Source organism: Kwoniella dejecticola, chromosome 2 (genome assembly GCF_000512565.2).
Source record: "Kwoniella dejecticola CBS 10117 chromosome 2, complete sequence".
In the NCBI taxonomy this organism is placed as follows: Eukaryota; Fungi; Basidiomycota; class Tremellomycetes; order Tremellales; family Cryptococcaceae; genus Kwoniella; species Kwoniella dejecticola.
Genome location: NC_089302.1, coordinates 1,402,658 through 1,424,560, shown reverse-complemented (window position 1 = coordinate 1,424,560; position 21,903 = coordinate 1,402,658). Strand labels below are relative to the sequence as shown.

Below are 21,903 nucleotides of genomic sequence, written 5' to 3'. Positions count from 1 at the left end.
ATGCTATATTACATACTCCGAGACCCTTACCATACGTATGTCGTACCTCCCGTCTCCGGCTCCCGACTAGCAGTGGAGTAGGTTGCACTACCTCTTCAACGCATTCGCCATCGCACCGAGCGCACCACCTTTCAACACCTTCTCGGCCTTTCTGAAAGTCAGACTGACCCTCGTGTCCCTCCTGCCTTTCCATCGACCGGTATTTTTCAGCGAGTCAACGATCTCAGCATCACCCAGTAAATCCATATTGGCAATTTCCACTCCTCCTCCGTTGACGTCGCCCTCATCCCCATTCAAGGAAGCATTACCCGATAATGTTATTGGTCGATGAACGATCAGATCCTCCTCCTTCGCTGCGATCGAATGGAGATGAGAGGTATACAAGCTCGATCTGAGAACTAAGAGCGATCGAGGCATCAAGAGAAGATGCGCTAATGGTATAGCTGCGATCGTTTTGCCGCCCTGATCTTCAGAATGGGATATCATAGGTGGTGAAGGCTTTGTGGGATTCAGGTAATGGTGTAGATCCAGAACGGTGTGTGATCCTAAGGAGAGCGTAGCTACGAGAGGTTGGAATGCTGGGCCGTCTTCGTGCGGCTGGATTAGACCGTGAAGAGAAGCTGGATTAGCATCTTGTTCTGATAATCTATTAACATATCTATCCCAATGAAATAATGCCATATTATAACAGGTCTCGGAATAAAGTATCTCTGCATCTGCTCCGGATGCTCATATGATTCAAGATGTTGACAGGTGGAAAACGGGCCACTCACCGATATCCCTTGTCCGGGTAAATACTCATTGACCAACACCTGAACGATGCCCAATTCCATCTTCTCTTTCCCTTTTACACTGCCCGTCTTGAGGAAAGATTCGATCCGGTAGATGATATCGGGACTGCACCAGCATTGCTCACCGCATCAGCTGCCCTTCTTTGCCAGCTCAAAACGAGACAGTAGACGCAGACGAAGGACAGCTCACAAAGAAGTCAAGAAATCAGGTAGAGGTTCAGGTAGCAGTATACCATTCTTCGACATTGTCCCTCCTATATCATCACAGACACATTATAGCTAAGTCAGCGTCCATGCGTACCACTGAGTCATCTGGGTTATGGGGTGGGACACATACCCCAATATTGTAATCTGATTGAGCGATCTTGAGCGTCAGCTTGTTTTCACAAAGCGATAGTCGATCAGTCATCTGAAGGTAAAGCCCACCTCCTGCCTGTTCCGACCTTCTTCCATTTCGGCTGAGGCGATTCATCTACTACTTTGCGCAAGAGGTATTCTTCCTCTTCTTTCGTTATAAAGTCCGGTATACTGAAAGAGTCCGGATCAGCGTCAGCATCGGCTACCACCATTCAACGCAAATCACGAGATCACGCTCAGTCGACAGCTTGCATCTCGATATCAAAAAAGTACATCGCTGTCTTAGAAGACATAGCAGACCAGGCAGCAAAGAATGACTCACTAATATGCTGCTGGAGGTATATTCTGTACTCTGAAATGTTCCAGCGGAGGGAACTCCCTTACAGAGGAGGTACCGGCCGCGATGCCGTCGGCAAAATTGGCATCCGTGGAATCATCATGTATAGGGATAGGCATGATTTCTATGCAATGACTGAGACTCAAAGAGACTCTCGAAGCTGCTTTCGGCGTCAAGTGAACCAGAAATAAGAAGGTAGAAAGGTTTGAAAATCAAAATAGTTGACGAATGATCATCGACGTCATTCGCATCGCGCGTACAAGTAACGTAAACAGAATAACAAATATACGTCAACTCCACGTCCACGTCGAGCGACTCAAGATGTCTTTCTTCTCTCCTCCTGTCGACTCTACTCATATCTACTGAACAGATCGTCCGAATCACACCTGGTCAAGTTGACAGCTTTGCACAGTCAGGATCTCTGTTGATTGACACCGTCGCAGTCACACGAGTCATCATTCAACATGGAGTAAGTGTTCAATTCACTTCGTCGCACACGTACAGATCATCTACAGTGACTCTATCAAACAAAGTGGTGTCCATCTCGGTCTTGCTGCTGCATTCGACTCCAGGACCTGGAATGATGAATCAAGCTAATACAGTCCATGCGACTTGACTCACAGCGCCCTAATCCACCGACTCATCTCTCTCCTTCCATACAACCTCCAAACAATCATCGCCAACCCTCCCTCTTTATCTGACCCGCAATCATTCATACCCGTCTTCCAGCTCTTACTCCCTTACACGAAATACATCCTGATCTTCACCTCGATTTACATCGTCTACAGCTTCGTGACCAACATATTCGGGATGTTCTCCCGGTTACTGCGATTCGGAATGAAGATAGGACCCATCATCGGCCTCGTAGCTTGGCTAATGAATAATTCGGGACAAGGTTCGTTCCAGGAATTAACCGATCTCGTCAAATCGTATTTCGGACTATCTCAGGCTGGTCAAGGTCAGGCGAATTGGGGTAATAGTCCGGGAATCGCCAGTTTAGCTGGACTATTCAACACCAACACAGATTCTAATACGAATAAGAATAAGTACGCGAAAAGCAAGGCGAAGACCAACTCTTGGACTGGGTCAGGATCCGATCCGATCTCGTCAAGAACGAGAAATAACAAGAACAAGAACAAACAGGGAGATAGTGCTACTCCAGGTAGTGCCGGTGAAATCTTTGAAAATCTGGTTAATGAAGCTACGAAAGAAGAGAATGTCGATTTCGTGCAGGATTACGTGAAGAATTCGTTGATGAAAGCTGCGGGGGTTGACTGGCTGTTCGGAAGTGGCAGCACCGATAAGAAGGAGGAGAAGAAGAAACTTTGGACTCGATAGGATAGCGAAATAGCGCAGGATGAGAGTGAAGGGATTAAGACGATGAGGTCGTCATGGCAGCCGCGGACCGACAAGCACGCCACGCCTGGCATTGGAGAAAGGCTAGAGAGACGAGGAGAGACAGAAGACATTATGGTCGGCGCGAAGGCGTGGAAGGTGGGAAATACAGCATCTGTTCAGGTCACCAATCTTATCTGTATCCGTCAAGTCAGTCAATATCATGTGGGTTATTAGGTTCATCCAACAACGAACAAAACCAATATATGAGAAGTATAATGCATACAAGTACAAGTTTACCGAAATATCCATTCCTATCCAGCTATACCATGACAATTTCTATTCTTCCGCCGATCCGTGTCTAATATTCTAGGTTCTGACATTTCCGCAGGTCAATCCGCTCCAATACACAATCTTTCGTTCTCGAAATCCTACTGAACCCTTTCGAGACGTCTTATGATAACTATTCCATGGCCTTTTGAGCCTTCCACTCGCTCAAAACCTTCTCGCCTTCCTCCTCTACTATCCTCCAGGCATTCTCAACGTCCGAGAATTTGGTATGAACCCCGCCCATAGCCAGACGAATCACAAACATGTTCCGTTCTTTGCTGTGGAGGACAGTCTGAGTCAAGAAAATATCGTATCGTAAATCCAGAGCTGTGAACAACTTCTGATTGATCAGGTTCAGCTCGTCGTCATCGATGTTCGCATTTTCCTGAGACTTCGCTGGATTTAGTCTGAATACGATGAGTGCCAATGAAGGGGGAGTGACGATTTCGAATTTTGATGATTGCTTGACTATCTTCTCCAGTTGTTGACAATGTTCAATGCCCTGTAAGACAGCACGATGGTCTTTTCATCAGCCTCAAGGTAGCTCGCCACATCCGTGGTCCCATTTGCACTTATACAATATTTCTCTCAGGAGGGTAGATTCACATGGGCGCGGATGAGGGACTTTGATACTCACCCTCAACAAATGTTGTTGGAACCCCTTAACACCATAGCTCCTAAGCACGAACCACAACTTGATACTCCTGAATCGTCTTCCTAACGCAGGCTGCCAATTCCTATAATCGATCACAGTGCCCGCGTCCGCCTCTTTACTCCTCAAATAAGTTGGCGTTACGTCCAGGGCTTGGGTCAGGTCTTTACGGTTCTTCACGCAGAAGATTGAACAGTCGAAAGTCGTTAATCCCCATTTATGGAAGTTCGCGCAGAACGAATCCGCATACTTGTTCACCCCATTCAACTCCAGCGGAGCCCGATATTCAGGTAAAGCATAAGCTACTCCAGCCCAAGCTGCGTCTACATGTAAAAAGACGGTTGGGTAATTTGTCAAAACCCCGCCGATCTCATCGATCTTGTCTACCGCGCCGGTCGATGTGGTGCCGACTGTCGCATATACCAGGAAGGGGATCAACCCCTGAGCAATATCGGCTTCTATAGCTTCTTTGAGGGAGGCGCCGGTCAAAGCGTAGTTGTCTTCGATCGATACGGGTACAGCTCGGAAAGGTAGACCAAGCATCACAGCAGTCTGAATACGTGGCATCGTGGAATACATTTATATCAGCCAATTTCCCCAGAATCCCTCAGTAGCGAAGAAGGAAAACCCGTGGAAATACTGGAAACTCACCTTCGCACCCAGACTATGAGTCTGCGTACTACCGTAAATCACCAGCTTCTGACTATACTCATTCCGGATTGTATCGGGTATCTCGATCTGCCCATTCTTGTCGGAAGGCTTCACTCCGTTTTGCAAAGCAAGATCGCGCAAGGCTCTTTCTCGAGCGGCTATTCCAGCTGTGAAAGCGCAATCAGAGGCCGAGCCCTGTTCTCGTTGAAATCACAAGTACAGTCACAATCAGCGGTCAGCTCCCTCTTCCCGAGGCTTAGCAAAATGAGTCTTTATTCCCATAATTGCTTACCATGATCACTCCACCACCGACTCCAGAACTACCCCAAAAGGTCTTCTCGAGACCCAATAACTTCGCCGCCCACTCAACGACTACTTGCTCGAGCTCCGTACATGCAGGCGAGCATATCCACTGTGATCGTATGCCGCGAGGGGATCAGCAAGCTTAATAAAAGCCTGGGATGGAAGTTCGAGAATAGGAGGTAGCAGGTAGCAGGTAGGAGGTAGCAGGTAGCAGGTAGCAGGTAGGAGGTAGGAGGTAGGAGGTAGGAGGTAGGAGGTAGGAGGTAGGAGGTAGGAGGTAGGAGGTAGGAGGTAGGAAGTATAATATGGGAGGTAGTGCGGTGCAAGGGCATGGGGTGACATACATTGAATCCAGGATTCGAGACGCTGGAAGCTAACATATCCGCAATCATACATTCGAAAGTCGAGTTCGACGGGAAATAAGCAAAGAACGAAGGCGATTGCCAATGGGTGATACCAGGTAAGATCAACTTCCCGAAATCTTGTTGGATCGTACTGAATTCTTGTCCATCTTCAGGTGCAGAAGCTATATTGCAGCAAATATACAGATGGTATCCCTATCCCGTGAGCATCCTCGCATGACTATAGGATTGTGATTGTGATGTGAATATGGGTAAGGGTGAGTAGATACTCACTCGGAAGTTGATCGATCAGATACCCAGGTTGTACCTGCGCTTTAACGGGGACATTCTGGATGTTGGCGTAATAATCACATATCGAGTCTACAGCTGCGTAGCCTTCAACAAGGAGTCAGTCATCGATCCGAGTCGTATCGTATTCAGTTCTGTGAGACGCAGAGATAGACACATACCTGCTTTCCTGAATCTGTATATACGATCACAAACACCAAATCAGCACACCTCAAGGGCTGGTCGCCATGTAGAGATTGAGAGATCGCAGGAAGATGAGGTACACAACTACTTACTGTTCTATATCCATTTTGTTTCCCAATCACACGTCTATACACAGGGCGGTCGTACAGTGGAGCCTTTACACAACACTAAATATGTTACAAAGACGAAGCTGTGAAGGGACGAGGAGATGAGTGAAAAGTGAGCTATATATATGTCAAGTAGAAACATTATCGTATCTCGAATTTCAGTCATCTGTTCGGCATAAACAGGATATAAATTGGCGAGATAAGCGGTTCCTTCACCAAATCATCAACGTTCTCCGGCCGGAGCTTGGCTGTCCCTTGCCATGCATCTTCTATGAGCTCTGATTTGACCATCAGATCCATGCGTTAAGCAGTCGATGATCTGCTTGCTTGCTTGCTTGCTTGCTTCGCCTCCAAGAAAAAATACCGTTTGAGGTTTGCGAATCATTTTAGGTAATCGCACATTCCTCAAAGCGGGAATCTTAATCCGCCATGTATTGTGCATGATCAAAAATTACGCCAACCACAACTATGTTCATCTAAATGTTATGAAGAAAGAAGCGAAACGAAAATGCAATCCTCTAGTCGATCTACTCGTCAGAGATGTCGTCCAAGGCAGAGATCAAAGGAGAGAAGACGGGTTGACCACGCTTCTTGTAGAATGCAACAACCTTCTCAGCTCTCTTGGCAATACCCTCGGGAGTGATGTCGAACTGCGAAGATAGCAAGATAATCAGCATATAGATTTTGATACCTCGATGCGCTACTCGTGACTCACCTTCTTGTACACTTGGTCGTAAGGACCGGAAGCACCCCAAGCTTTGAGACCGAAGTGGTCGTGAGAGTATTGTCCCCAACCGAATGTCGAGTAAGCCTCAACGGAAAGGATAGGTGCACCAGATGGGAGGACTGAGAGTCTGTACTCTCTCGATTGAGAGTCGAAGACCTCGAAACATGGGATGGACACTAATCTAGCCTTGATACCCTTCGACTTCAATTGCTCGACAGCGCCGAGGGCTAATGGGACCTCGGAACCAGTTGAGACAATGGTGACATCGGCGTTCTCAACTTCCTCAAGCACGTAACCACCCTTGGCAGCCTTCTCGATGGACGAGTTGGCGAGTTGAGGCAAGTTTTGTCGAGAGAAGGCAAGGACGGAAGGAGTGTGTTGAGAAAGGATAGAGACAAGGTAAGAAGCGGAGGTCTCGTTACCGTCGGCAGGTCTCCAGAAAGCCAAGTTGGGGATAGCTCGCAACCAGGCGGCGGTCTCGACCGGCTGGTGGGTAGGTCCATCTTCACCCAAACCGATAGAGTCGTGAGTAGCGACTTGGAGGACTCGAAGGTGAGAGAGGGCGGAAAGTCTGACGGCACCGGCGGCGTATGAGACGAAGTTCAAGAAAGTAGCACCGAAGGGGATAAGACCACCGTAGGCAGCGATACCGTTACAGATAGCAGCCATACCGTGTTCTCGCACACCGAATCGGAAGTATCGACCGGCGTATGAACCGAGACCGGACGAAGGGTGTTGGAAGTCCTCAGCGTTCTTCCATCGGGTCAAGTTGGAACCGGTCAAATCAGCGGATCCACCAACCAATTCGGGCAGAACTTCAGCGAGCTTGCTGATGGTGGTTTCGGAAAGTTTTCGGGATCCGACGGCGGCATCGGATGTGGTGTAGGTAGGAAGAGCCTTCTCCCATCCTTCCGGAAGTCGTCCCTCGACTCTTCGAGTGAGTTCGGAAGCTTCCTTAGGGTATTTCTCGGAGTATTGCTTGAAGAGGGTCTTCCACTCTTCCTCAGCCTTGGCACCTTTCTCGGCGGCAGCGTTGTAGATGTCGTAGGTCTCCTTGGGGACGGCGAAAGTCTCGTCAGGGTTGAAACCGAACTTCTTCTTCAACTGAGTAATATCATCCTTCTTAAGAGGGGCACCGTGGACGTCGTGACCACCTTGTTTGAGCGAACCGAAACCGATGGTGGTCTTGAGGTTGATGATAGTGGGTTGGTCTTTGGTCTTTTGAGCCTCCTTGAGGGCAGCTTCGATGGCGGCAATGTCACTGGGAACGTGAGGCAGGTGAGTGTTGCAATTTACAAACGCCAAGAGGGGTTGCTCACTCGTCACCCTTCTCAACGTGGAGAACCTCCCATCCGTACGACTTGAATCTTTGCTCAACATCCTCGGTGAAGGATACGGCAGTGTCACCGTCGATGGTGATCTCTGCGGCAGTTTGTCAGGTCCAGCGCCTCGTATGCAAGCTAGACATCAGACTCACTGTTGTCGTCGTAGACAGCGATCAAGTTACCCAATTTCAAGTGACCGGCAAGCGAACAGGCTTCGGAGGCAACACCTTCTTGAAGACATCCATCACCGGTGAATACTATCGTGGAACGAATGACGTCAGTGTCCAGATCTCGCTTAAATCTCAAGATAAGGAAAAAAGTTTGGGTGAGATTTGAACAAAACATACCGTAGGTGTAGTTATCAATGAGGTTGAAGTTGTCTTTGTTGAAGACAGCCCCCATGTGTGCTTGAGCAATGGCAAGACCAACGGCGTTGGAGATACCTGTGCCAGATGTAAAGAATTAGCGAAGAACAGCGGCCAATGCTCGTGAAAGAACATTACTAACCTTGACCAAGAGGACCGGTGGTGACTTCGATACCGTCAGTGACACCCAGCTCGGGGTGTCCTGGGGTTATCGAGTCGATTTGTCTGAAGGCTTTGAGGTCGTCCATGGACACCTTGTAACCAGCAAGGTGGAGGAGGATGTATTGAAGGGCACAACTGCATGGCAGTTTTAGCGTTAGCGATGAGGGCTATGGATGTCAAGATGCGAAAGGTGATTGATGAGTTGACTTACGCATGTCCGTTGGAGAGCACGAATCGATCTCTGTTGATCCACTTGGGGTTCTTTGAGTTGAATCTCATGAATTTACTAAAAAGAACGTGGGCAACGGGGGCCATACCCTACATGATAGGCGTCAGCAATGAGAGATGCGCAGACAGCGAGCAGAGAGATGGCTTACCATGGGAGCACCAGGGTGACCGGAGTTGGCCTAAAGGAGGGTTGGACGAACGTGTCAGCAGACCTTTGTTACCATGTTAGTGTTGAGGGGGAGGGGGAAAGAGCTTACCTTGCCAACGACATCGGCGGCGAGGGCTCGGATGGTGCTGCGATGCGAGGAGAGTGTCAGTTCTCGGTTCATACACTATTCGATCTGCAGTCATATGCTGTCGTCCGTCGCATTTCATGTCCGCTCAAGGTCATATCGTTTATTGTGATAAGGCAGACTGATGACTACCCATGACCTGATACTATGCGGAGGAGATCACTCACTTGATAGCAACTTGGTCGTTTTGAGTGAATCCAGACATGTTGCTTTGATTTTACAGATAGGTATATGCAAGAGGAAAGATGAAGATGTAAAGAGGTTTTGTTATTCTGGAAAAGTTGAAAAGATGATTAGGTGGATGGAACGGACATAGTAGTTGTGGATGTTGCTAGTGTCATTTTTGGGGGAATACCTCATCTTCCAGGGTCAGTCAGTTATGGCGGACGGAACGGTGCGTTCCACTTTGATACACTTTGGAATTCAGGGTAAAACACCGTGTTAGACCGCTCAGCTCACTCTGACAATCCGCCGGCCCGACTCCCGATGCATGGATTCAATTCTGCCTGCAACTTTGACACACGGTGCATTTTATTTACTTCTACCTTCCTATATATACCGGGATATGAATACATCATGACCTTACGTTGCCTGCCCCCTGTGAGGGAGCCGCGCAATACATCATGCAGGACCGAATTCGCAACTCCAAACAAGACATCAAAAGAGGCATGAAATTCTACTGGAGAATCATTTAGCATTCAAGACGATTCTCATTATCTCCGATGTCCGGTCCTGGTTACTGATCGTCGCTGACACTGATAAATCCACCGGTCCGCCTAATTCATGTACTAATGGAGAGTCTTGTTCATGCAATCCATCTTACCACGGCATGTTCGTCGACATCTACTCATCGATGCCTTCCTCTTCCACGCCGATCTTTCCGTCTCTTCCTATTCCTGCCTTTCTCTTCCCAGCAATCGCTCGTCTCACCACCACCTCTCCTTCGTCCCCTACTCGTCCATCTTGTCAGCGTCCCCTTTCTTCGTGGTCTCTTCCGCCGATCTCGTTCTCCACTTTTCTTATTACTAAACAGCATATCCGCACACCTTTGCGTTCCAGACCGTATCACGTGCGGTCTACCTTGGTCCCGGAGATCCTGCATATGCCCTTCATACCCTTCTTCGTCTTCTCCATCTTCCAGGAATCGAGCTAGCTGCGTCTGTCTTTTCATGTGGAAGTAGAACGGCGGAAGACTCGAAAAGAGGAATGTGAGTGTTAACAATACGCATGCAACTCCGTTTACTATTACTGCTTGTCTGAGATATTACCGCTTGTCAGCTCCCCGATTTCTCCAAGTTCGACTATGACACCACGCAAACCTTTCTTCACGCCTCGTCTCGTCTCATATGCGGGTGATGACTTACCCCGTTGTGACCTTATGAGACTCGAGGTTGTCTTGTACGCTCGAGACTAGCGATCTATCGATGATATACTAACAGGATCACAGTTATCAATGCACAGACGTCAGACGACCGTGAATACCACCTCATATGCTGACGCATTGGTGCATTACTGACAGCGATGAGACAGAGGGCGCAGCCTATGAGCAAGGATCCATGTTCGAACCAGCTACTTTCGACCTACGTTTATACACAGTTAATCCCACAATTAGTCACTTTCATTCGGATGATCATGTCATAGGGGATACGCAAAGTCAGCCTTACCGTTGGATTCACCGCACATATCGTTCTATACGTAGCTAAGATCATCGGCACAACAGCAATCACAGATACTACCATCGCTATCAAATCGCCGAAATATCGTCAATCAACACTTTTCCTGCAGGCTGGAAGATGAACACGCACCGATGCCGTGTAGGATCAATCCATGAGTCAAGATAAAATTGAAATCTTCGCTTGAGGGGGTGCTCGAACTGCTCACAACACAATCGACATCCGCAAAGTTACAGCGTGTTGAGTCACATCGCGTATCACGTTGACTTACGCAGGTTTGCTTCCCAGTAACTCGTCTAGATCAAATAACATATCCTCACTCGAACATATAGTCCTGATTGCTCACCAATTTAGCTCTTAGCGTGAGTGATATCACGCCTCGTTGGTCTCGGTCTCGGCAACCTAGCTAGCCAAAGTCGAAGACTCATCTGAAGACTCACTCGGTTTTGGAGATACCTTGTAAACACCATCCCCACATATTCACACTTAACCAACCTCCATCCTCTGTCTCTGCATTGTCCGCCTCCTCCCCGTTCTCTTCTGCGCGTTTAGTGATATTGGCAGTGTACGATCTGCCAAGCTGTCTACCCTTCGAGGATATTATTCCCCATTCTTGCGAGGGCAGATGCACTTTGACTACAGACCAATTAGTCCGCCAAGAAGGATCGGAGCAGGTGATTAGGTATAACAAGCAAGCGGGAATGATGAATAGTAGAATTATGCTGATTCTCCAAATTATCATTTTCTCCTTGGGTATCGAGGGGATTTTGAATCGAGAATGGTCTTCCTCTTCCCCGATTCGCCCCTCTGAGGAGGATTTGTCTCTCAGCACATGGTGAGGCAGAAGACCAATATTGGATTCCTCGTCTGCCGGTCGAGGTCCGGCTGTGGGTTGTCGTGCTTTTCGAGGATGATGAGGGGACATTATAGATTAGTTCACAGTGTCAACAGTCAAGTACAGCATTATTTTGATGATTTTGTACCTATCTACCAAGCACGAGTGATGCTGACATGTTGATCGAGCCAATTGAAATATTCAGCAGTCATAATATGCAGTGATGGGCTAGGTAAGCTCGTAGTACTGTCGTCTGACCAAGTTTTCAAAGGAGTGTTCTTATATGCGACGATGAAAGCGGGATAAACGTGAAAGGATCATCTTCAATGATGCATTACAATCAACATACACTCTACATAACCCATCGCGAAAGTGTCCAGACTACCTTTCGACTCGAGTCAGCTCACTTCCCTCACTCATGGAGGTGCAAATAGTAATGCAGCACTCACCTCAGTAGGAGTTGATCTATGGACTAGCCTCCGCTCCTTCCCCTCCTCCAGCAGTGATCGGCCTAGCATGCTCCACTACCAACTTCGGACCCTGGAACATCCTATTCACCTCTGCAGCACGCTTGATCACTTCCAGCTCCTTTTGCTGTTCCACGAACCATTTCGACAATTGAGCCGGATCCAGCTGTTTCGCTTGTACCTCCGATCCCGCTTGTGGGTTGAGCGATTCCAACACAGGCTTGAAAGCTAAGTGCGTCCGACGTAAGAAATAGTTGTGGAAGTTGTACGATGTGAATCGGTGAGATGTGTTTTGGAAGGCTGCGTAGAGCGATTGGACTTCTTTCAGTGTGGGTGCGGGAGGCATTCTGAAGCAGTAAGTAAATTGGAAACGCCATCAGCCTTGTGATGTCAGATCGAAGATGCAAGATCGAGAAAAGGGGTTCGGTCAGGCCGGATATGAGAAACTCACTTGCAGAAAGCTTGGAAGATATGTGATCGTATTCAGGAGGGCTGCTCGGTTGATATGCTCGAGAACAGTGTTGAAGTGATTGTATATTGTATGTCGGTTTCCAATCTGATGCTTGAGTCGTTGCAAAAATGTTCTCAATCTGCTTCAATTGATGACGAAGGTGAAAGGCGGCGAACGGCAAAATATATCGGTAATCGCCGCTCACAATCACCCTCACACATCCACACAACAACAGCCTGTGTGCAAGGTCCGTGGGCACACAGGATAGTACCTGATCTAGCGTTTCACATCAGCTCCCCTAATACTCCTTTGGTCGGCAGATAGCATGCTGGGCGTTTCTTTTGCCGCAGCAAAACGATTTTCATTACAAGAGACGTCTAAAAAGAGGTTTATTTCGCAGACACCCATGGCAAAAGCGAAACCCAAAAACTACAGCACCCGGGATTCCCAAGTGGTCCCCCACCTTGGTACTAACCGAGCGATATCCAACTTAACTGCGGGGAGCAGACGGGACCCGGTGCTTTCTGGATTCTATGGCCGTAGATGAAGTTTTGAGGGTGAAAACACAGTTCATATACTGCAAGCTTGCCTGAAACGAGTTTGATGGTACCTTTTGGTGTGTAACCTCCTTTGTCCCTTGCGCACGGACGGCTCAACCCTCCTTTAAACCTTAAGCACGGACACTTCTGCACCTTATCTCTCCGAGATCTCATACAAGAATGCACACCCTCAGCGGCTTGTAATGAGGAGTTTGGGCGTTTACAGCGTTTTGCACGCATGTTCTGCAAGGCCATCCTTATCAATTTATCGCTGAGAGCCAGCGGCAGCAGGAAGAATTGCCGGAAGAATACCAGCCAATTCTTCCGTCGGGTGATAACGGTTCAGGGCATAAGAACGCATTTGAGCCTGATCGTTTCCACCTCTTCCGCCTTATCTCATCCCGTTCATTCATGTAAACAAATCGTCCTCCTACCAAATCATACGGTATGTCACCCACTCAAGAGGCTGAATCCTCAAGTACTCAGAGACGATCTACCAGAGCTTGTGATGTGAGTCTCGCCCTCAAGATGCAGGTATGCATAAGCTGATCGAAATGAGCGTGTTGCGACTTCGGTAGAACTGTAAAAGGTGTGTATATGATCTTTGTTTGACAATCTGGCAGAATCACTGTATCGTAGTGCACATACTGATACCCTGCATGGTATGGATACAGTCGTAGAACACGCTGTGAATATGGTGATGATGGTTTAACATGTAAGAGCTGTGTAGACAATGGGCTAGACTGCACTTTCATGGCACCCGTGAGAAAACGGTAAATAACGCTCCATTGACTCGTATACCACAGACTGCTGATTCTTCAACTCGATGTCAGGGGACCCCAAGCCGGTGGTAGAAAGAATGATCGTCGATCCGCCTCGCCGAGAACGAACGACAATTGGTCGACTCGACCCAAATCACCCGGCGATGCTTCTCGTAAAGTATCTCCACCTTACCCACGCCGATCATTACCCTTTGGAGGAGTGCCTAGCAAGCTAGTCGATCAACTCTTGCCCCTCTACTTCACCCATGTACATGTAAGTTCAGATGTCTCAGAACTCTGTGCTGACTGCTATATAGAATGTCTGGCCATTGGTGTACAAAGCGACATTCAACCCTCATACCGCTCCGCTACCCCTTCTTTTATCGATGCTGGCTATTGCAGCTTGTGTGACACCCACGAAAGATGCCGGAGATGGGTTCCCTTCAGAACGACTATTCCGAATGGCGGAGCAGAGCTTGCATGAATCACGGAACGAATGTCGCATAGACCTCATCCAATGTCTATTGCTGTTGAGTCTTAGACAGACGGGATGCGGAGATAAGCAAAGTGCATCCATGTATGCTGGACGGGCATGCTGTATGGCCCTCAATATGGGGCTGAATCTCGCTCCGGGTGGATTAGGCAAGTTACCGGATCCAACAGAACAGGAGATACGATCGAGGGTGTATTGGAATACCTATGTTCTTGATAAGACGCTCGCTGAGGAGACTGGACGACCTTTTCTATTGACGTACCGGCGAACCACCACTGCATTACCGTCAACAAGCGAGTTAGAGGAATTCGAAGCCTGGCCACCACCCACCATATCAGCCACTATACCCTCGAGTGTCGGAGTCATACCTCGCCGAGGCCATGTGTTGAGTTGTTTCGCATGGACGTGTCGATTAGCTATGGTGGTGGAAGATGTCTTAGACATGGATCCTACCTGTCCACCTGCAACGAGCGAATGGGACGGTCACTTCGTGGATAGCATCTCAAATCGGCAGCCTTATATGGCGGAACGCCCGGCCAATCAGCTTGATAGCTGGTACAGGGCATTACCGCTGTATCTTAACGTCGATAATTCAATATCGCCCCTGCCGCATCACGCTGTGCTGCTAGCAGTGAGTCCATGCACATTGCTCGTTTCGCTCAAGGCTGACATCCTGTCAGTGGTATCATACAACGCGAATATTGTATCATTCCCGATTCATACGGTCCAAAGGAACCGCACAGTCTCCGCTGATCAACACATCCCTGCAGCCTATTTCGGCACGACAAGCATGTTCAGATGCCGCTCAAGCTACGATCGATATTCTGACTCTACTTGATCGACACGGTCTTCTGAGCGTCGCAAGTGCAGATGTCCTGCACATCCTCAGCTTGACAGCGCTCTTCGAAGGTGGGTTGTGAATGTAACGATTGAAGCTAACAACTTTCAGCGTTCGACACTACCAGCCCTGATATGGACATCGCACACAAGGCTAAAGTGAATTTCGCTCAATGCTGCATATGGCTAAGAGATTTCTCGAGATCATGGCCTGCAGCTTCGTCGCATCGATTATTTTTCGAGGGCTGTGAGTGCTCCTCACGATCTAATCGTCCCTTGCAGCCCACATTGGCAGTGCTGATGGCTGAGGAAACGGGTTGCATCAGTGATCAAGGGCGGACTACATCTCTCTTCGACAGACTCCAGTCAACCCTCAGACCCTCTGCCTGGCTCAGCCGAGAACGCAGCAGAATCACCCTCCCTTCCAGCGGGTCTGCACGCTATACGGCGCAATCTATCTATCAGCGGAAACGTTTCTCCCGTCCGACCCGATCCACCAATGGCACCCCTCAGCTCCACCTTGGATCCTTCCAACTTGTTTCAATTACCCCAGTTGTACTGGAATCACTTCAACACCGGTTCCGGCTCCGGTGCTGGTCCAAACGGTACAGGTATAGGAACAACATGGAATCCTGATCTCGATCTCGGACTGCCAACGACCGATTTTAGCGATACGTTCGACACGACTTGGAACGGACAGCCAGGCGGAGGGGTCGATATGTCCGAGAATTGGCTGGAGAGTTTGACCACTTCGTCGGGACAGCCAGAGAATGCCGTTTCTGGGGATGCGGTCCAATCTGCCTTGATGTCATTCATGATCCAGGCTGGAAGAGGAGGTTAGAATTGAAAGTTATTCTATCGTACAGCAATTCGATGTAAATCTCAATTGGAGAATATGAGGTCTTCCACATGAATGTATAAATGATCAAATACCAACACTGTATGCATATTGTTTTATCCTCTTCAATTCATATGACAAACTACAACTCGATTGTTTCTACACGAGATACCGACCTTTCTTCAACTTGTCCATTACTTCCTTTCTTGCTATCGCTAGAGACAGATTCAACATGCGGTATCTCATGCACCAGATCAGGATCCATCGTCGCAGGACCACTATTCGTCCGCACAAAGTTAGCGCTTATCATCATACATTCATATTTACCGTGACTGAAAACGCACCGGAAGAACGTTTTGCCACCGATTCTCGGAAGGAACCAGTAGATAGTGGCGAATAACCAGACCGCGCCAGCTACGACGCACGCGTAGTTGAGCGACCCAGCGTCGGGATCGGTGTCGGCGGGGCTGGCGGATGAGTTTGTCAGTACAACTTCGTCTTTACAAGGGAGAAGAATAGCCGATCAACGTTGAACGTACAAGGAGAAGAGAACGATAGCAAAGGTCATCCATACAACAGCTATGAGACCGCAAATTCGACTGAAGCGACCGAGATACCATGGTCCCGGCTGCGGCAGACTCATCAGCGGACTGCTATTGTGTATAGTTCTTGGGTAGGGGCGTGGCCCCGATACTCACCACGAAGTTGGCTTTGCCCCAGATCAACTTAGCTGCAATAGGAATTCCGTATGCAACGTCTGTGACATCATATCAGCCTCGTTGTACCGTAGCATGGTAAAAGTGAGGTGAAGGAAGACTCACAAGGACCCAAAATGGCAAGAGAGAAAATAGCACTGATCGTAAGCTTCTACCACGGCCTGGTTCGAAACTCACTTTATAGCGGAATAATTGACTGGATCGGCGAAACATAAAGCACCAAGAGGCATTGCACATCCGACAACAAGCCAAACGGTCCGGACGGGCGTACCGGTCCATGAGTCGACGTGATGCCAATATTTCGAGAAGGGCAGAGCGCCATCTCGAGCAAAGGCGAATGCTTGTCGAGAGGAGGGAAGGACAAGAGAGGCGGTCATGGACAGTTCTGACTATTAGCTGCGATTCACATTGTTGTAGACTCACGAGCTATGCACCTGATCAGATGGTCAGCCTCGTACGAAGAAAGACCAAAAGCTTGAAACTCACATGAAAGACCAGATCACAAGCGATCCTTTCTGCCCAAACGCCTGGAGGTAGATATAGGCTAAAGGTTGGCCAAGAGCATCATCGTTGACGGCTGCAACATCGGGACTATAGCAGGGGTCAGCTACGCATGCACGCACCACCACAGCTGTATCTGCACTTACCCCATGGTCAAAGCGAGGATGATCAAGATGACGGTACCCAAGATACCAGCACTGCCAATCGCGCCCACTATCGCTTGTCTGATCACCTCCGAGTCAGCCTTCAATCGACACATTGAAGGCAAAAAGCCTTCTTGTCGGTATACTTACGGAACAGCCGTTGCGGCGTTTGTAGCTTCTTCACTCAGCGACACGGCACAATCGAAACTACAAATCGTCCACACGGGCGCCAGGAAAGAAAGCAAGAACGCGAATCCGCTTGGCCAACTCGTGAGATTGACGAATCCGCCGAAAGTGAACGAAGCAGTGTTGAGCTCGCTTCGCCTCGCAATGGGCAGTCCGATGATTGTCACCAGAGCCAGGATGACGTTGAGGATCACACTAGGAGTTTGTACTCTTGCGAAAATCTCTGTACCGTATGCGCAAAAAGCACCGCACACCAATAAGATACCGACGTACAAGCCGAATTGTTGAGCTGCGGTCGCGGCGAAGTCTGAATTGTTGAGTGAGGCTGCCGCGAAGACTATTCCCGAACAGGCCCAAGCAAGGGAAGACACAGCGGACACATTTCCGAGGAACGAGTTGTCTGTAACCATTAAGTAGATAGCTTAGTTGATAAGCACGAGTCATATGTGTTTCGAGAGTCATGGCTTACATCCTACCATCCAAGCTAGGAAATCTCGATACTAAACCAAAGTCAGCCACGGATGCACAATGGTGCTATATTTGGGCTTCAGCTTACCTTGGGAGGACTCAATCGATGAGTCCAGAAATAAAGACCACCGGATGTTGGCATAGAACTCGCCAGTTCTCCCATAGCTAGACCGATGAACATGATTAGGACTGAGGAGATCAACCAGCCCCAAATCATCCCGACCGGCCCTCCGTATGGCTGCGAAGCGTAAGCACCTGGGGACTCTACGCTATTGGACTGTCACACTCAATCTTCACTTACCAGATTATAGAAGATGGTGCTCGCGATGGATGGGACGACCCCCATGATGGAGAAGGCAACACCGAATGTCTCCCATGCAGAGAACGCTCGTTTCAACTCAGGGTGATACCTGTATGGATCAATCAATCAGATCTGTTTCATGTTCGTGATGCTGAAACGTTCAAGGGGGGTTTCTGTTTACTTACCCTAAGTCTTCTAATCGCGCATCGTCTCGTCTTGTTTCGGGAGTCTCGACCATCGAACGGGAGCTTTCTGCCATGGCATTTGTCATTTCGTTTCGTTTTTCTCTCGTTCTCGTTCCCGGTGAACATTCGCGATCGTTCAGATCCTTGGAATCGGATTATCTCGCCAAGACCTCAATGGGAGGTGAGGGATATATATGTATCTTCGGCCGCTCTCATGAGCATGACCTATCTGGAAGGTCTGCCCGTGTGGGAAAAGATAAGAGAATGATTAATTACCTGGGTAAATCAGCACTGTTCATCCTTGCTCATCCCCATATTCTATTGGTAGTCACTGTGTGGAATGCGGGAGAATAGATAATACCCATGTGCTATCATGTGATAAGGAATTCATCCAATAATCCCAACCGAGTATTGCTAAACGCTGAAAATTCCTAAAATAGCATTACGATAAGTCCGTTAACGCGCTGCCTTGCCCTGCTTGATATCTCGATTCTTCCTATATTCGAGGTAATTCAGCCTGATTCAGGCTGATTGTTTTCACGCGGCGAACACCATATATAGCTTCGTCATAGCATAAGTAAGTCTTGAAGATTGTCGGACATCACTCATCCAACTATCACAGCTTCGCAGAGATCTCTTTCAACATGGTGCAGACGTTCGATAACACACCAAATCCCAAGCGCTCACACTCAAGTGCGCACCCATTGGACCCACTTTCAGCGAGCGAGATCCGTAATGCCGTCGGTGCCGTGCGAGCGTTCCTGGCTACGAATACATACGAGTCCGAGAAGCCGGTCGAGAAACCTTTGTTCAACAGTATTAGCTTGAAAGAGCCGCCGAAGTACGCTGTCCTCCGATGGTCTGGCTTGTTCTCTGCCAAAGAGCTCGTTGCTGCTGGAGCTTCCTCAGCTGAGGAACCCGTCCGACGACAAGCGGATGTAAGTCAATCCTTTGATCGACGATCATATATCACTGAAATTTGTGGAGAGCTGACCTCATGCTTGATCGCAGGTCCACCTCATATGCCCTGTCACCTCCCAAAGCTTCGAAGCTATAGTGGATCTGCCTTCGAATCTGGTCGTCAGGTCGACCGAGGAGGCGAAAGTCTCGTTTTGGAAACCGTTACATGAGCTCATACAGCCGTCTCTTCAGACCGAGGTAAGCTTTCTGTTTTACCCCTAAGCAGAGGGATAAGCATCTGACACTGTATCCAGGAACTAATATGGGCCGAGGAAGTCTGTAAGAAAGACCCGAAAGTCCGAGAGGCATGCGAAGCTATCGGCATCAAACAAGAAGACATCGCCGTAGATGGTAGGTTCGCCATAGACCCAGTGTATGTCATACAATGCTAATATTATTATGGGTCAAATAGGCTGGTGTATTGGTCTCGACGAACGGTTCCCAGGCAAGAGATTACAGCAATGTTTCATCTTCGCACGACTCCGACCTAACGATAACCTCTATGCGCATCCTTGCGATTTCATCCCCGTTCTCGATTCGCATACCGGGGAAGTACTCTCAATCGACTATCCACCTACCAACCCCGCTCCAGGATCAACATCTCACCCTGCATCTTCAGCGGCGGCATACGAGAAGTTGCCTCCGCGAGAAAGGTTTGCTCCTCCCCTTGCTCCGCAGAATTACTTGCCTGAACAAATCGCCATGGACGAACCGAATTTCAAGGTTCGAGATACGCTCAAACCGTTGCACGTCGTCCAGCCTGAGGGTGTCAGTTATTCCCTTGACGGACGAGTACTGAGCTGGCAAAATTGGAAAGTCCACATCGGATTTGAATTCAGAGAAGGATTGGTACTCTCGAATATTACGTATGATGACGGTGCGAAGGGTACGAGACCTGTTTTCTACAGGATGTCAGTGGCGGAGATGGTTGTGCCAGTGAGTATAGACTGTTTCAGCTTGCGATTTCCTCCATCAGCTGACGGTCCGATGTATCGATAGTACGCCAAGACAATTTTCCCTCACCACAGGAAGCAAGCCTTCGATACCGGAGAATACGGTGTGGGAGCGCTCGCCAATTCGCTTGCATTGGGATGTGACTGCTTGGGCTCGATCACTTATCTTGACGCTGATTTCTGCACCAGAAACGGAGGAGTGCAAACCATCAAGTCTGCCATTTGTATACAGTGAGTAGTCAAGATGTATCTCAGCCAGATGATCGCACGTCGCTGACAAGGGCTACAGTGAGGAAGATGCTGGGATACTACACAAGCGTGAGTGCCTGTGCTTCTGTCAGCTGGAGACATGGACAGGACAAGACTAATGTGCAATCTTGATATCTTCCGCAGACACCGACTTCCGAGACAATCGTGCCCACGTCGCTCGAAATCGAAAACTTGTCATCTCCTCCATCTGTACCGTAGCGAATTACGAGTACGGCTTCTACTTCAACTTCTCGCTCGATGGCTCGGTCGAACTGGAAGTTAAGGCTACCGGAATCGTCAACGCGTACCCTCTGGCTCCTGGTGAGGTTCGAGATCCCACACATGAAGTTGAGGTTGCCCCTCGGATTGCCGCTCAACATCATCAACACGTAAGTCGTGGCACCTGTTCCTTCATCTCAGAGCATCGTATCGCATGTGACTGTACTGACGATGATACTTGTCATGATGCTTAGCTGTTCTCTCTTCGAATCGACCCTATGATCGACGGGATCAAGAACCAAGTTGTCCAAGTCGACTCCGTCCCCGACGACGAAGACGTAGGCAGCGACTCCAATTTCTACGGGAACGGTTTCAAAACAGTGAAAACTCTTTTCAAGACGTCCAAAGGGAGTGTATCGAATTACGATGCGCCCAAAGCCAGGTGTTGGGCCATTGAGAATCCGAATAAGCAGCATTTCTCCACGGGGGGGAATATCGGATACAAGATTGTATCTAAGGATATGCCCCCGTTAATGGGTAAACCAGGATCATTAGTCTGGAATCGAGCGCCGTTCGCAAGACAGAATATGTTTGTGACGACGTATTCGGACGACGAGAAATTCCCTTCGGAAGTTCATATCAATCAGAATCCAGGAGGAAAGGATTTCGGCTCTCAGCAATGGATAAATAGGGACGATGATATCGTGAACAAGGACATCGTCTGTTGGCCATGTGAGTTCAGCACGTCTCAATAAACAATAGCTGGGACAGATCGACAACTAGGAAGTCTGGAGCTGAGCCTTTGCTTTGTCCTTTGTCCTTGGGAACAGGCTTCGGGGTGACGCATATTTCCAGGCCGGAAGATTGGCCGATCATGCCTGTTGAGATCTTACGAGTCCACCTCAAACCATCTGGTTTCTTCGACGTGAGTGGTTCCGCCTCTCACTCTCAAAGCTCGGTGTATATGTACATGAGTACTGACTTGGATTTTGAGATTTTAGCGTAATCCAGGATTAGATGTCCCGTCGAGTGTCGACGCTAAATCGCGCTATGCAAATGAGGCATTCACCAATGGTCACAGCACGAATGGCATAAATGGTGCGCATGTCAATGGGAATGGAACCGCTACCAACGGTACATGTACGTCATCGAGTTCAGCTTATGTGTAAAGTGAGAACTTCGCTGATGATTGCATTGCTGCAGGTTGTAAGAGGTAGAAGGAGATCAAAGGCATAGGCATCAGGGTTTTGTATGCGGAGACATCTGTAATTTGTACACAAAGGCATTGAAATGTATCCTTTTGAACGGAGATGACCAAAGGCAGGGGATACT

The 21,903-nt window shown here is 48.7% G+C and overlaps 9 protein-coding genes and 1 non-coding gene across 10 annotated transcripts; 3 read left to right on the top strand and 7 right to left on the bottom strand.

Moving 5' to 3' along the window:
* Nucleotides 1–87: 87 nt before the first annotated feature.
* I303_101973 (uncharacterized protein) lies at nt 88–1,604 on the bottom strand (the record flags this gene model as incomplete). Its single annotated transcript, XM_018405243.2, has 6 exons — nt 88–597; nt 774–897; nt 982–1,045; nt 1,129–1,142; nt 1,218–1,319; nt 1,471–1,604. The coding sequence occupies 6 exons, from the start codon at nt 1,602–1,604 to the stop codon at nt 88–90; spliced, it is 948 nt and encodes a 315-aa protein (XP_018265524.2).
* Nucleotides 1,605–1,949: 345 nt separating this feature from the next.
* I303_101972 (uncharacterized protein) lies at nt 1,950–2,823 on the top strand (the record flags this gene model as incomplete). Its single annotated transcript, XM_018405245.1, has 2 exons — nt 1,950–1,954; nt 2,109–2,823. The coding sequence occupies 2 exons, from the start codon at nt 1,950–1,952 to the stop codon at nt 2,821–2,823; spliced, it is 720 nt and encodes a 239-aa protein (XP_018265526.1).
* A 460-nt stretch (nt 2,824–3,283) lies between these two features.
* On the bottom strand, nt 3,284–5,695 carry I303_101971 (uncharacterized protein; the record flags this gene model as incomplete). The annotated part of the gene is made up of 8 exons (XM_065968450.1): nt 3,284–3,652; nt 3,788–4,354; nt 4,454–4,648; nt 4,746–4,865; nt 5,101–5,282; nt 5,392–5,493; nt 5,568–5,581; nt 5,682–5,695. 8 exons carry the CDS (start codon nt 5,693–5,695, stop codon nt 3,284–3,286), a joined length of 1,563 nt encoding a protein of 520 aa, XP_065824522.1.
* Nucleotides 5,696–6,223: 528 nt separating this feature from the next.
* I303_101970 (transketolase) lies at nt 6,224–9,001 on the bottom strand (the record flags this gene model as incomplete). The annotated part of the gene is made up of 10 exons (XM_018405247.1): nt 6,224–6,346; nt 6,412–7,684; nt 7,743–7,845; nt 7,901–8,005; nt 8,096–8,191; nt 8,256–8,410; nt 8,487–8,593; nt 8,653–8,682; nt 8,761–8,797; nt 8,964–9,001. 10 exons carry the CDS (start codon nt 8,999–9,001, stop codon nt 6,224–6,226), a joined length of 2,067 nt encoding a protein of 688 aa, XP_018265528.1.
* A 642-nt stretch (nt 9,002–9,643) lies between these two features.
* On the bottom strand, nt 9,644–11,394 carry I303_101969 (uncharacterized protein; the record flags this gene model as incomplete). The annotated part of the gene is made up of 7 exons (XM_018405248.2): nt 9,644–10,052; nt 10,161–10,228; nt 10,314–10,376; nt 10,461–10,537; nt 10,602–10,669; nt 10,741–10,803; nt 10,910–11,394. The coding sequence occupies 7 exons, from the start codon at nt 11,392–11,394 to the stop codon at nt 9,644–9,646; spliced, it is 1,233 nt and encodes a 410-aa protein (XP_018265529.2).
* Nucleotides 11,395–11,769: 375 nt separating this feature from the next.
* On the bottom strand, nt 11,770–12,117 carry I303_101968 (uncharacterized protein; the record flags this gene model as incomplete). Its single annotated transcript, XM_018405249.1, has 1 exon — nt 11,770–12,117. One exon carries the CDS (start codon nt 12,115–12,117, stop codon nt 11,770–11,772), a length of 348 nt encoding a protein of 115 aa, XP_018265530.1.
* A 532-nt stretch (nt 12,118–12,649) lies between these two features.
* I303_101967 lies at nt 12,650–12,764 on the bottom strand. Its single transcript, XR_001936489.2, has one exon. It is a non-coding gene; the product is annotated as a 5S ribosomal RNA (ribosomal RNA).
* Nucleotides 12,765–13,514: 750 nt separating this feature from the next.
* On the top strand, nt 13,515–15,693 carry I303_101966 (uncharacterized protein; the record flags this gene model as incomplete). The annotated part of the gene is made up of 6 exons (XM_065968449.1): nt 13,515–13,534; nt 13,595–13,796; nt 13,840–14,646; nt 14,696–14,924; nt 15,070–15,099; nt 15,179–15,693. 6 exons carry the CDS (start codon nt 13,515–13,517, stop codon nt 15,691–15,693), a joined length of 1,803 nt encoding a protein of 600 aa, XP_065824521.1.
* Nucleotides 15,694–15,832: 139 nt separating this feature from the next.
* Nucleotides 15,833–18,276, bottom strand: I303_101965 (uncharacterized protein; the record flags this gene model as incomplete). The annotated part of the gene is made up of 12 exons (XM_065968448.1): nt 15,833–15,968; nt 16,035–16,157; nt 16,230–16,318; nt 16,389–16,447; nt 16,512–16,543; nt 16,893–16,997; nt 17,054–17,131; nt 17,201–17,636; nt 17,706–17,736; nt 17,793–17,942; nt 18,006–18,114; nt 18,191–18,276. 12 exons carry the CDS (start codon nt 18,274–18,276, stop codon nt 15,833–15,835), a joined length of 1,434 nt encoding a protein of 477 aa, XP_065824520.1.
* A 558-nt stretch (nt 18,277–18,834) lies between these two features.
* I303_101964 (uncharacterized protein) lies at nt 18,835–21,740 on the top strand (the record flags this gene model as incomplete). Its single annotated transcript, XM_018405252.1, has 10 exons — nt 18,835–19,128; nt 19,202–19,348; nt 19,405–19,501; nt 19,563–20,086; nt 20,150–20,334; nt 20,393–20,421; nt 20,497–20,741; nt 20,826–21,303; nt 21,402–21,496; nt 21,573–21,740. The coding sequence occupies 10 exons, from the start codon at nt 18,835–18,837 to the stop codon at nt 21,738–21,740; spliced, it is 2,262 nt and encodes a 753-aa protein (XP_018265533.1).
* Between the last annotated feature and the right edge of the window lie 163 nt (nt 21,741–21,903).